This window comes from Panthera leo, chromosome B1 (genome assembly GCF_018350215.1).
Source record: "Panthera leo isolate Ple1 chromosome B1, P.leo_Ple1_pat1.1, whole genome shotgun sequence".
Lineage (NCBI taxonomy): Eukaryota > Metazoa > Chordata > Mammalia > Carnivora > Felidae > Panthera > Panthera leo.
Window position 1 is genome coordinate 193,779,891 of NC_056682.1, and position 12,554 is coordinate 193,792,444.

Here is a 12,554-nt window from a genome sequence, read left to right on the forward strand (position 1 = left end):
TTTAAAGGTATACCAGATGCTTTAACATATATCCTTCTGGCTAAGTAGAGAGATCCACTTTTGTTGCATTTTTGTGTTTGGTTTTCCAATTTTTGCTTTAAAATAAAACAGCAAAGTTGTTATTAATACTGTCCTCCATTTCAAGCAAACACTGATTTTACACTCCTGATGACGCAGTGCTGTTGCACTGTGGTGAATGAGCAGCAGACGACATGCTACTGTCTCCCTCCACAATGTAGCATCAGGCTCCTACTCTCTCCTATCAGTCTCTAGTTGTTCTACACAGACACCCCTTCTTCATCCAACTGGGCTTCCACCTTCTCAAAGGCAAAGAACAGAACTTCTCCCCATATAGCTCAAGGATAATTAAAACACTACCTCATACATAATGAACATAACAGTTTTTGAACTTCCTTTATGAATCTGAACCTTGACTAAGTGGCATGACAGGGACTGAAAAAAAAATTTTTTTTTTTAAATTTTTTTAAAGGCCCCAACGGCCAAAGGTATACTAGTATCCACAAGGGTTAAATGAAAAGGCTAGTAGAAAATATCCGGTATAAGAACGTATCAAGTACAGGGGCCCCTGGGTGGCTCAGCTGGTTGAGTGTCTGACTCTTGACTTTAGCTCAGGTCAATGGTCTCAAGGCTTGTGTGTTTGAGCCCCGCCTAGGACTCTGCATTGACAGTGCAGAGCCTGCTTAAGATTCTCTCTCTCTGCCCTCCCCAGCTCGTGGGTGTGCACAGTCTGTCACTCTCTCAAAATAAACAAATTTAAAAAAAAAATGTATCAAGTGCAATTAGAGAAGTGAATGCAGGATACAAAACTTAAAAAGCATCCATTACCTAAGCAGGTTACAAGAGACCCATTCTCTCTCATTTTCAGTGTTTACAGTTTGATGACTACCACCAATGTCCTTAAATGAGGTTCATCACCTTTAAGAACCAAAATTTAAGGAATGCTTTATTAAATGAATGAAAAATTGGACTTGGTCTGCTACTATTTATTGTTTTTGTGCAAAGTGAATAAAGATACCAAATAATATATTTTTCTGAGAGACCTCCAAATTATCATCTATCATGTTGTCATAACAGTTTGGATATTAAAGATTGGTGCAAAGCATCTTCAATGAATTTAAGGTAGTTTATGTGACACACTCAAGAACTTCCATAGGAACAAAAATACAGAACTAAATATATTCATAATCCCTTAGCTAGAGGACAGGCCGACATACCATCTCATAGGCTTTATGGCTATGTTACACCTTTAAAGGGACCACGTTGCTAATTATTTAGAGAGAACTAATGTGCCATATATAAACCTTTAAGTAATAATCTCAGCTACAAGTATATTTACTTTTTGATTTAAAAAATTCAAGTATTAATGAATAAATAAACTGAAATCTCAGTATCTAATTGAAAATTCAATTTTAAGGTAATTAAAAATCACACATCTAAGTATAATTTCTTGCAAGGGTAACTAGCTAATAGCACTTTAAAGAAATTAAAATACCTATATTAATTTTATTAAAAACAATTTTTTTTAACATTTATTTATGTTTGAGACAGAGAGAGACAGAGCATGAGCAAGGGAGGGGCAGAGAGAGAGGGAGACACAGAATTTGAAACAGGACCAGGCTCTGAGCTGTCAGCACAGACTCCGACGCGGGGCTCGAACTCACGGACTGTGAGATCATGACCTGAGCCGAAGTCCGAGGCTTTACCGACTGAGCCACCCAGGCGCCCCACCCACGTTAATTTTAAAGTCAGAAATGTGCATAAAACTTTACCCTTGTTTTTAAAAGTTCTAAATTTGAAGATTTTTCCATAAGGACATAATTACTTAAAATAAGAGAATGCCAACCAACCCTAAAAATGCTATATATAACTGAAATAAAACCAATTTTCAGAATGATTTCTTTCCCATTTACTGAATGTTAATTACATGTCCAGTTCTTGGTATAGGTAAGGCCTCAAGTATCCAGGTACAAAAATTAAGACTCTGGTTTTACAATTCAGTATATTTTATAGGCCTACTCGATTTGAGACTAAAAGAAATAAAAAGTTAAATGTTTTAAAATAATGTATTTGTTAACTGAGGTTTATTAGTATTGAAATGTTGTACGTGGTGGGGAAAAAAGTCAGAATGAAAATATTTCCCCAGATATTTAAGTGCTTAAGAATTTTCTGTAATTTTAACTTTGCCAAATAGTGAGGAACTCCCCAATGGTTTAAGATACCAATTGGAAGTTTACAGCTGTTGCTGTATTTTTAAGAACCTCAACTTCAAATACCTCAACCTTTTATGGAAAGATAGAAACAGAGAACAAATTTTATATAGTTAAGTACCTTAGGGTGCTCAAAAGAGAGAACAACATTGCTTTTCAGCCTATTTGGGAGGCCATACAGTACACCTGGACTGCCTCAGTCCAATTCCCACCCCTTCTCCCCAATAAACTAAGACCCTTGTATTCTAAAAATAAAGTGTGTGTGTGGGGGGGGGGGCGGGGAGGTGGATAAGGAGGAAAAGAAATGGCCAAAATAGATCAGAGAAAGTATAAGAGCTGGCTAAAAAGGCCTTCCATGATCTAGTTCAAGGTTCTCCTTTTATAGATCAGGAAACTATGACCCAAAGAGATGAAAGCCCATCATCAGTATGCTCCGATGTCATAAAGACTGAGAAAGATGAAGGACGTTCAGGTTTTAGGCCTCCTTTCTTTCTAGTTCACTTCACTTTCCACCATCTTTCTCTTCACCACTCTTCAGCTTCCATCACATCACACCTCGCTTCAAGGGTCCACAGGGAATGCTAGTATTTCAGCAGTTTACCAAAAGAAAAAAACATTATCTTTAAGCACCCAAATCTTTTTTGGTAAAATGAATTTATGTGAAATGCTCGGTTATAACATGGGTAAGAACAGAGTGGCTCTGACTGAAGTCTAAGTGGGAGCACTGGAGGCCCTGCTCCCAGAGCAGCCAAGGAAGGGCACCTCTGTAGGGCCCAGTTTGAAAACTTCCCTTTTTTCATCATCACTTCTATCCACTCTAGCTCGTCACCCACTGACAGCATCTCAATAACCTCATTTCTCAACACGTGCCCCGCCCCCGGGGGTCCCTTTATGACAGCTAATCTGTCTTCTTTCTTCTCCATAGTTAATATCCCCCGTCTATGGATCCTCGTGCTGCTTCCTACACCTGCTCTTCAAATAATTATGTCTCTTCTTCTCTAAAAACACGTCCCTTGCCACCTTCAAAATGATTACCATAATTTTCCTCTTCAAACATACCATCTCCTAGGCATTTACGTATTCAATTTGAACAACATAAAAGGGCTACCATAAAAATGTCACTAATACGGCCTAACTGAGCCAGAGTGGAGAAGAGGGTAGAAACAGATGGATAGCTAACTTACATTGTTAACAAAACAATAAATTATAAATTATAAATTATAAATTATGTGAGATAACCACTTATTTCTAAGTGGAGATCCTGGCAGGACTATTTTGGTAAATAGGTAGGACTTGTCTACAATAGGTGCTAATGGTAGATTACTGAAGTTACTGCTAACCCTCTAGGTTAGAAGGCTATTTACAAACATCTTATTGATCTATTTATACAGTCCTTACTTGTAAAATCATCTCATGTTGACAAATTAACTAAGGAAGAGCCTTAGCTAAAGATAACATAGCTCCATTCAGTGGGATCCCACAATGTCAAGTCTATGCTCATTCAAGCTTCGGCTCTGTAGTAAAGAATCCTCATGTAGGACTGAGTTTTCTACTCATCCTGTAATAATTCTCATCACTGGGTACCCAGTTTGAATTCAAATTTAGTCTGCAGGAAAAGAGATAGCATTTTGCAACCACAAAGGGCTTGAAAGTAATGTGATTAAGACGGATTCCTAGCTTTTTGATTTAGGGCTTTTCTACAGGAAACTGACTATTTACAAGAATATAGTCTATAAGAGCAGTGACAAATTTTAGAATAAAGAATAAATAAAGAATAAAGAATAAAAACACACGAAGTTTTTTATAAAGGTGAAAAAAATGGAAGACTGGCTTTTTCAGAAATATACCTCAAGACAAATGTAGCAGATTCCATGACAAGCATTTGCTAAAAAAGTTCCGTAAAATATTGATGAAACTTAAAGTTGAATGATAAGCAAATCCATAATTTTGTCCCTAGCTGAAAACAACTCTCAAAGATAAAATCTGTTCAGTTTGACTGATGTTTAAAGTCAGGTGCTCTTGGGTATATAATTCCTTTTTCCAAAAAGAAAATTTTATATTTTGGAAATAATGAAATAATTATAAATTACTCATAAATTTGAAAATGAAACATTTTATATTAAATAGTTTAAGTCAAGTGACCTTTTAAAAATAAATTGCTTCAATGCTCTCTGACATAGGCTTTAAAAAGGTATAATTGGAAAGTTAATAATAAATCTTACTCATAATATAAACACTAAACTCCTAGTCAAAATCCTGAAGAATATACACTGTGCAGCCTACCTGGTCTATTCTGGATGTTCCGGCTGCAGTGCACCAACTATCTTGGAGTGAATCTGAGCCCCAAGCTGGTAACTGCAAACTAGATCTCACCTTCAATAGCATAGAAGTTTTCATCAGAAATAAGCAGTTCTCTTCCCCACACCCACCCACAAAAAATAAAAAAAAATAAAAAGAAAGAAAGAAAATAAAACAATCAAAGTTCCTTCTATCTTGTATCTTTGGCCCTCTGAAGGTCTCAGGAGAAAAAAAAAAAATCTCATCGTAAATAGCTTTATTAGACTATAATATCAATAAAACATTTTAAAAGGCCTGAAAAAGTGTCTAATCATCATAACTATTAAGCCACATTTAGGAAAAAAATAGTCCCTGAACCAGTGAAGGCAAATTTTAATTGGATGTAAAAAGTCTTAATATTATTTTGCCATAATCACAGCTGTACTGGGTATATTTTAATATACACACAGCTGATCACAGTCAAACCTATGCACAATTGCTTAACATTTTAGTTTAGTGATATTGGAGGAGAAACTCATTTTGGTGGCCTATTAAACATTAATAAATTAAGGCATTCTTGAGCTGCCAATTAAAAGCTTCAATATGCACTGGAGAAACACAGCAGGTTTTTCTACATTTTAGGAAGCTTCTTTTCTACCGTGTGTTTAGAGAATTTTTTACAGTATCCATTTTCTCTATCCTTTTGTATTTTGTCCTTAAATTAATGCTTAAAATCAGAAATTTTTTATTTTTTCATCTGTCAGTTTTTCCACACCACCACCACCACCACCACCACCACCACCACCCAATTTCTTGTTTTGAAAGATCAACGTTAGAAATAAGACCATTTACATACCATTCTTACCTGTAAGGGTAAGAGTGTATTACTATTGTTGTCGGTTCTGAACACGTTATCTTCAATCCAAGATTTTGGAGTCAGTGATGGAGTAGAGCGAGTAAATTTTGGTGGTGCTATGACATTACCAGAAAATGGTTTCTTCAATGGAGATATCTGATTCATAGTTCCTGGAATCCCCATGTTTCCAGTTCTACGATGGTCTCTGCCGTGCATTGCTCCCCACGACACGCTTCCAGTGCCCCAGCCACTGCTCTGATGGTTGCTCCAAGGAGATTGTTTCAGAAGAGGCTGAGAAAAACACGTATGTTTAAATTACAGGCATTTAGAGAGTTTACAATTCAAACTAAAATTTCGGCCTGAGCTGAGAATATATATATAATCTTAAAAAAAAAAATCTCTAAAGGCAATAAAGGATAGCTTAACAGTTTACGAAAAGTAATAGGTTTGCGATCTTGCTGTTTGAAAACATACTCATTTCCTGCTAGGTGAGTTTTCATCGTCTGGTCCACTATAAATTATAATGAATCGAGCAGATATTTCATGACAACTGCTAAAATAGAACCAGGCGGTTACATTTCTGTCCTTTCAGAATCGTGTATGGAAGAAGAAAAAAATAGTTTAAAATTGAAATTAACTTCGAAGGTCCTTGAAGATAGAACCTACATTGTGATCTTAAAACAACCATATTCTACTAGGCATACAAGTAAAAATCCGGTCTTTAATTAATAGATAGGAGTAACAATCGGAGTAAGATATTTAGACGTTAGCTTTCCAAAACCAATGGCACTGCTACAAAAGTGAATAATGGTAATAACATTTGCTGTTACTGTCTTGCATGAACTAAAAACGCCTTTCAGGGTAGGGAGTGTATGGAAAATATGTGGGTTTGGTTTTTTTTTTCTTTTTTTTTTTCCTATCGCGTATTCAACTTTTAAGATATTTTACTCCGATTTTAATGTAGTTTCTTTTAAAGTGTTTTTGTTTTTCTTTCACTTAATTATCCATGAACTGTTAGGCAATTATCTGATGTTACCCATAGGTGGATCCACTGAGATATACTGAAGAAAAACAACTAACTATATGCTTTGATTATTCTAGTAGAGATCTTCATACAAGTCTCCAGTAACCTCATTCATTTTCAAAAATAAATTCTATTTATTTATTTGTCAGTCGCCAAAGCATGGACAATTCAGCACGAGGCAATAAGCGTAGGTGTTTGAAAAATACTAATTGCTAGCAATTACATTGCCAAGAAGCTTGCTCTAACGCTTAGCCAAAGGAAGTATGGACCGTGCAGCTGCTCTAAGTCAGTAAGTTACTATAAGTCAAGAATTCCTCAAATGAAACCTGCTTCTTGTGAGACAGCTTTCTCTTTTTGAGAGAACTTGACCCCTAGTACCTATTAAAAAAATTTTTTTAAAATGCCCAGATAATCATGAATATATGCTGCCGTCTCGCCCTCCCCACAGTTCAAAAGCACAGCTGGGGGGACCATGAAGAAATCACTCCATTCTTGAGGGCCTTACTTTCCTTGCTGACACAGGGTTCAAGTTCTCTTCCAGCGATCTAAAATTCCACAGGGCAGCTGTGTGACCTCTTAAACTTCACTGGGAGAACCATCTTCTGACAAGACGCAGATCACAGTTAAACACGAACCACCCTACGCGGTCTTCCAATGGCCGCGAGCAGGGCTCCAAGAGCACAAAAGCACCTATCGATACTTTTCTGTGGCAAGTTCCCAGCGGAAAAAACCCAACACCCTGACACGCAGGACACAGCTGCTCGAGACTGTGAAAATCATGGGAAAGCGGACTATTATTTCCAAATGACGTGTTTTCAATCCTTGTAGGCCACGTTCTTCTTCCTCGGGGAGACACCGGGGACTCGAAAGAAAGACTAACTGTTACTCTCATTTCAGAGAACTCTCAACTTGTTACTTTGGTCTGACAGCGTTCGCCCTTTAAAAGGTTAACCTTTGAAAACTTTAACTGGTCAATGGAAAAAGTTACAGGAGTAAGTAAGCACCGGTTAAGGTCCAATTCTGCTTCTGTCTCGGTCCTTGATCACGAAAATGACCTTAAACATACGAATCACTACAGGAAATGCTGACTGGATCAAAAAAGGACAACAAAATACGCTTTTCGATGTCAATGAACCAAAGCCGGCGGTCATTCAAACACTGTACTGGGAAGATAACAAAACGGAGCCTGAATCGGAAAGGACCCGGATGAATAAAAAAAAAAAAAAACAACAAAAAACAAAAAAACCACACGCACACACACACACACACACAACCCGGCCCCGTGTTATTTCATAATTGCATTACCCACTCAAAATATACACACCCCGTAACCCAAGAGACGGTCAAGGCCGCCAAAAAACGTGAGTCCCCCCTGCGAGGTATCACACGATTCCCGGATCCGAGTTTAGTTTTGGCCTCACCAGCCACCAAACCGTCCCCAAACGCGAAGAGGCGCAGAAAGCCAGCGGCTCGCGGGGCACCTCGGCAGAGGCGGACGGAGCTGCCGCGGGCAGGCTCCCCTCTCCCGCCGCCTGACAGCTCAGCGCGGGGCCCCGGGCGCGGCGGGCGGCTCGTCCCGGCCGGGCCACCGCCGCCCCCCGGCCAGACCTCGCGCGGGCCGACTCGCAACGAGACGGACCCGAAAGAAAAAAGCCTCTCCTTTCCGCCCGTCCCCTCATTGGACGACGGGGAAGAGTCACCGGCTCGCCGCACGCACCGTCTGCGGCGATCACGACCCTCCTTCGCAAGTTCGCTTCCCCAGGCCGCTCGTCCGAGCCCGCCGGCCCCGCGTCCCCCGGCCCGTCCTCGAGGATCGCCGACAGCGGTCCTCCGGGTCGGGGCGCCCGCTGCGAGGGACGGCCGGGCCGGCGCCCGCCCGCCCGCAGCCGCCGCCGCCGCCGCCCTCGGTCCCGGGCGCCATTCGGCCGCTGCCCCAACCCCCCTCCCCCCCGCCGCGCCGGGCGTTCGAGGGGGCGCCCGACCGCAGCGGCTGCCGGCGCGACCCCCCTACCGGAGCCTCGCAGCCCACGGTGGCCGCTGCCCGCCGGGGACTGGCGTCCCGAGCCCCGTCCCCCTCCTCCGCCCTCCCAGTCCCCCCTCTCACTTGGGCGAGTGGCCCTCGCCGCCCCGGTCGCCGGCCCCGCGGCGCAGCCGGGCCGCCGCCCGCCGTACCTGGTGGTGGTTGTAGGAGTTCCTCTGCTGCAAGAAGGCGGCGGCCGCCGCCTGGTGCTGCTGCTGGAGCTGCGGGCTGACGGGCGACCTCCGGCTCTGCGGCTGCTGCGGCGCCGCGGGCGGCGGGGGCTGCTGCTGAGGTAAATTCATGGCGGGCGGCGGCGGCGGGGGCACCGCGGCCGCCGAGAAGGGGCCGCCGAAGCCGCCGCCGCCGCCGCCGCCGCCGCTCGCCGGCACGCTGAGTCCCGCGCAGCCGTGCGGGGACACGGGCGAGAAGCTCGGGAAGAAGGCCGGGTTCATGGACGACGGCAGCCCGGGGTAGAAGCCGTTCTCTGAATCGGGGCTGGGCGGCGGCATGGCGCTGAGCGAGCCGCCGCCGCCGCCGCCGCCGCCGCCGCCACCCGGGGTGGCGGCCGAGGAGCCGGGCTGCTGCGGCTGCGGCTGCGGCGGCTGCTGGGGCGGAGGCGGCTGCTGCTGCTGGGGCGGCGGCTGGGGCTGGGGCTGGGGCTGGGGCGGCGGCGACGCGGTCTGCACCGACCAGGGGGTGCCGAAGCCGGGCAGTGGCGGCGGCGACGCGGAGCCGCCTCCCCCTCCGCCTCCCGGGGGCCCCCCGCCCCCGCCGCCGCCCGGGTGCGGAAGGTCCGGGCTCTGCAGGCTGCTGAAGGCGCCCGCGCCGAGCGCCCCGCCGGGCAGGAGGTTACTGGGACTGTTGAGCAGAGGGTGGTTGGGGGACTCCATGGAGCCCGGCGCGGGGTTCACCGGCGGCGTCGAGGGGGCCAAGCCCGCATTGGGGGGCTCGGCGGCGCTGCCCTCGCCCGCGGCCGGGGTCTTGCGAGGGCTGCCCGCGCCTCCGTGGCGGCGCCGCGGGGCTGCGGGCGGCGAGGGCTGGAGCTGCGGGAGCGGGGGCAGGTCGGCCGGGCGCTGCCGCGGGGCGAAGTCCTGCGGCGGGAGGTGCTGCGGGTGCGGTACGCTGAACTGCTGCTGCGGCGGCGGCTGCGGCGGCTGCTGTGGCTGCTGGCGCTGGGCGAGCTGCGCCGGCTGGAGGAGCGGGCCGGGCGGCGGCGGGCTGAACCGGCCGGGGCAGTGGAGCGGCGGCGGCGGCGGCTTCGAGTCCGGAGGGTGGGGAAGGTGGGGAGGGCTGAACTCTTTCCTCTTCTGGCTGCTCAGCTGCTGCTGCTGCCGCTTACTGAAGTCCTGCGGGGAGGAGGTGCGGCAGCAGCAGCAGGAGGAGGCGGAGGAGGAGGAGGGGTGGTGCAGACTCGGTTTGAAGTCCTGGGAGGGGAGGAGGTGGGTCACACCCGCGTTCGTGCCGCCGCCGGGGTGGTGGTTGGGGAGTTTCTCCGCGGCCGCCGCCCCCGAGAGCGGCCGCGCCGGCTGCTGTGTCAGCCCCAGCAGCAGCTCATCCTGCATGGTCTGCTGATGCGCCAAGAACGGGGAGGAAGAGGAAGCGGCGGCAGCTGAGCTGCCCGCGCCGCCGCAGCCTAGGGGGATAGAGAAGGGGGAGGCGGCCTCCGAGAAGCCGGTGACAGGCAACGGCGGCGGCGAGAGCGGGCCGAAGGGCGTGGTGGAGGGCAGCGGGGCGGCGGCCGCGGTGGGCCCCGTGGCGTAGGGACGGTACGCCCCGCTGCCGAATAGGGACCCGGGGCTGCTGCTTCGGAGCGGGGCGGTCTGCAGCACCCCAAATCCGAAGTCCCTCATTTATCAGGCCGGCGGCAGCCGGAGGAGAGGCGCCCAGTCCGCTGCCCCGCCTAGGAAACCGCCGGATCTGGGGCGGCGCGGCCGTGGTGGAAGGAGGGGGAGTCAGTGAGAGAGGGACACCGTGACTGAGCCAGGGGCACCTACTTCGGCCCCGCCACCCCTCGCGGCAGTCACCGCCGCCTCCCGAGACCGGCTCGGGTGCCGCCGCCGCCTCTGCCGCCGCCCTCGCCGCTTAAGAACTCCGGAACGTGCGTCAGCGCCACCTCACAATCGCACCGCCCCCCGCGGTGCGTCCCGGCACGCGCGGGCGCGAGGCCGCCGCGCCCCCGCTGCCCCGCCCCCGCCCCGCCCCTCATTAATATACAGGCTCGGCCGGGGGCGCGCCTGCGCTCCCAGGAAGGCGGGGGAGCGCGAGAGCGAGCGGCTTCGGTCCTCCGGCCCCTTCGGCATCCAGGGAAGAGGAGAGACCGGTGGCGGTGGAAGGCGGCCGACCGGAGTCCGAGCGCCCGGCGCGCGCGCGCACGAAGGCGTGCGCGAGCCGTCGGCGGCGACGGTTCCTGGGCAACGGCCCCTCCCGGCGCGGGGCTCGCACGCGCTCTCCCCCGTCGCCCTCGCGGCCCCGCCTCCTTCCTGTCACCTCCGCCCCGCCCCCGGTCACATGAGGCTTGGCCGCTGGGACGCGCGCTTCCCAGGGCGGCGCGGGCCCGCGGGGGAAACTGAGGCCCGGGAACCAGACTGGGAGCGGCTCCTAGTGACCGTGGCCCCTCTCGCCTTCCAGGCTCAGCCCTTGGGGTCCTTAGGCCGGCAAGATCGTGCGGGCTCTGCCTGCCTTGCAGACCGCGGAGCGGCTCTCTCCGCACCTCGTGCCCCACCACGTCCCAGTCTTGGACGTGTCCTCGCTTCTCGTCGCCCTAGAAAGCGCCTTCTCGGGCTTGTTTCCGTATTTAGCTTCTCGTGCTGTGTGCTGCCTTGGACCTTCCTGCAGCTGCGTGAAGGTGTTTTCTGCAGGGCAAACAAGAACCCTCAGCTGTACACCAAACGTTTTCACTTCAGCAATGAGGAGCAGAGTCCCAGGAACCTAACCAGGCTCCGGGTGGCTTTTTACACACGTATATGCATATAACAGGTTACGTACGGGGCGAGCTCCCGTGGTAACCCTGGGCCATGTCCAAGTCTTCGTATTTCACAAAAGCATTCAATGTGCCATCGTCAGGGCTGCTGTGTGAGGGACTCCTCCTCACCACGTTCATTCTGGCTCCCCTGTCCCTTCCCCCCCAGGGAGACTCAAACATTTCCTAAGTTTTATGAGTTTTCAAGAGAGAAAGATTTCTCACATCAGGGAAAAAAGGAGGCTCTGACTCAGCAACAGACTTGTTGAGGCTTGCAAAATGGAAGGGGAAAGAGCTTTCCATGGTAGAGCTCTTGTTGGAAGCAATAGCAGAGACACTAATCCTGTGTATTTCCTTTTCTAAAGAAGCATTTAACATAGAGACAAAAATTACGTGAGGGTCTAGATAAAGAATAACAGAATGATCCTGTTTTGCAGTTTTAACTTTTTCTTGGCACTTAGGAAGGGAAACTATTTAAAGAATCCTAGAATACAGTCTAATCCCAAAAGCAGTAGAGGGGGTGTTCAGACTACTTGATATTTTAATTCTTTTTTAAATCGGAATACAATTGACCTATAACATTGTATGGATTTAGGTGTACAACGTAATAATTTGGTATATCTATATATGCTGGAAAGTAGTTACCACAGTAAGTTTACTTAATATCCATCACCACACATAGTTAATTTTTTTTCTTGTGAGACTCTACCTGATTTTGATTTACAACTAGTCTAAGATTAAATAGTGTTATAGGTGGACTGATGTAGGCAGAATGTACTTTGTGATGAGTCCTCATTCTCTATAAAATTTCATTTCTACTTTTGTTACTAAGGTGTTTCAAATTTATGTAAATCACAATACATACAGTAGAAAGAGAACAACATTGCAAAAGGAAAATATGTTTCATGTGTAAGGTTTATGTCTGATAGCCTGTCTAATGAACTAAGTTTGATATTGCCTTTACAATAGGAAAAAGTGTTTTTAAAAAACTCAAATGGTTCAGAAATTGGTCAGGTGTGTAGAAAATTGATTCGAGTTAATAATCTCAGAACCATTTTTAACAATCAGGCAAAATATAGAACAGGAGAAATACTTTTATTATTCTAAATTACAATGTCTAGAAAATAACCTGAGCTCATTATAATTAAAAATATAAATGGCCATTTCCACAGCATCTATTGACAACTTCT

The 12,554-nt window shown here is 47.9% G+C and overlaps 1 protein-coding gene across 8 annotated transcripts in view; it reads right to left on the reverse strand.

Annotated features, from left to right (window-relative positions):
* Positions 1 to 10,575, reverse strand: part of CPEB2 (cytoplasmic polyadenylation element binding protein 2) — a 68,891-nt gene extending 58,316 nt beyond the window's left edge. The window contains exons 1-3 of one of the 8 annotated variants that reach the window (XR_006202023.1): positions 8,558 to 10,575; positions 5,371 to 5,652; positions 4,512 to 4,601 (exon numbers count right to left, since the gene is read on the reverse strand). Coding sequence is in view for 7 of the 8 variants with exons in the window: in XM_042936867.1 (XP_042792801.1) it covers positions 4,512 to 4,601; positions 5,371 to 5,652; positions 8,558 to 10,255 (2,070 nt within the window). In the remaining variant the exon portion in view is untranslated. The remainder of the gene's footprint in view (positions 1 to 4,511; positions 4,602 to 5,370; positions 5,653 to 8,557) is intronic. The other 7 variants (XM_042936867.1, XM_042936868.1, XM_042936869.1 and 4 more) reach the window with 7 other exon arrangements.
* Positions 10,576 to 12,554: the final 1,979 nt, after the last annotated feature.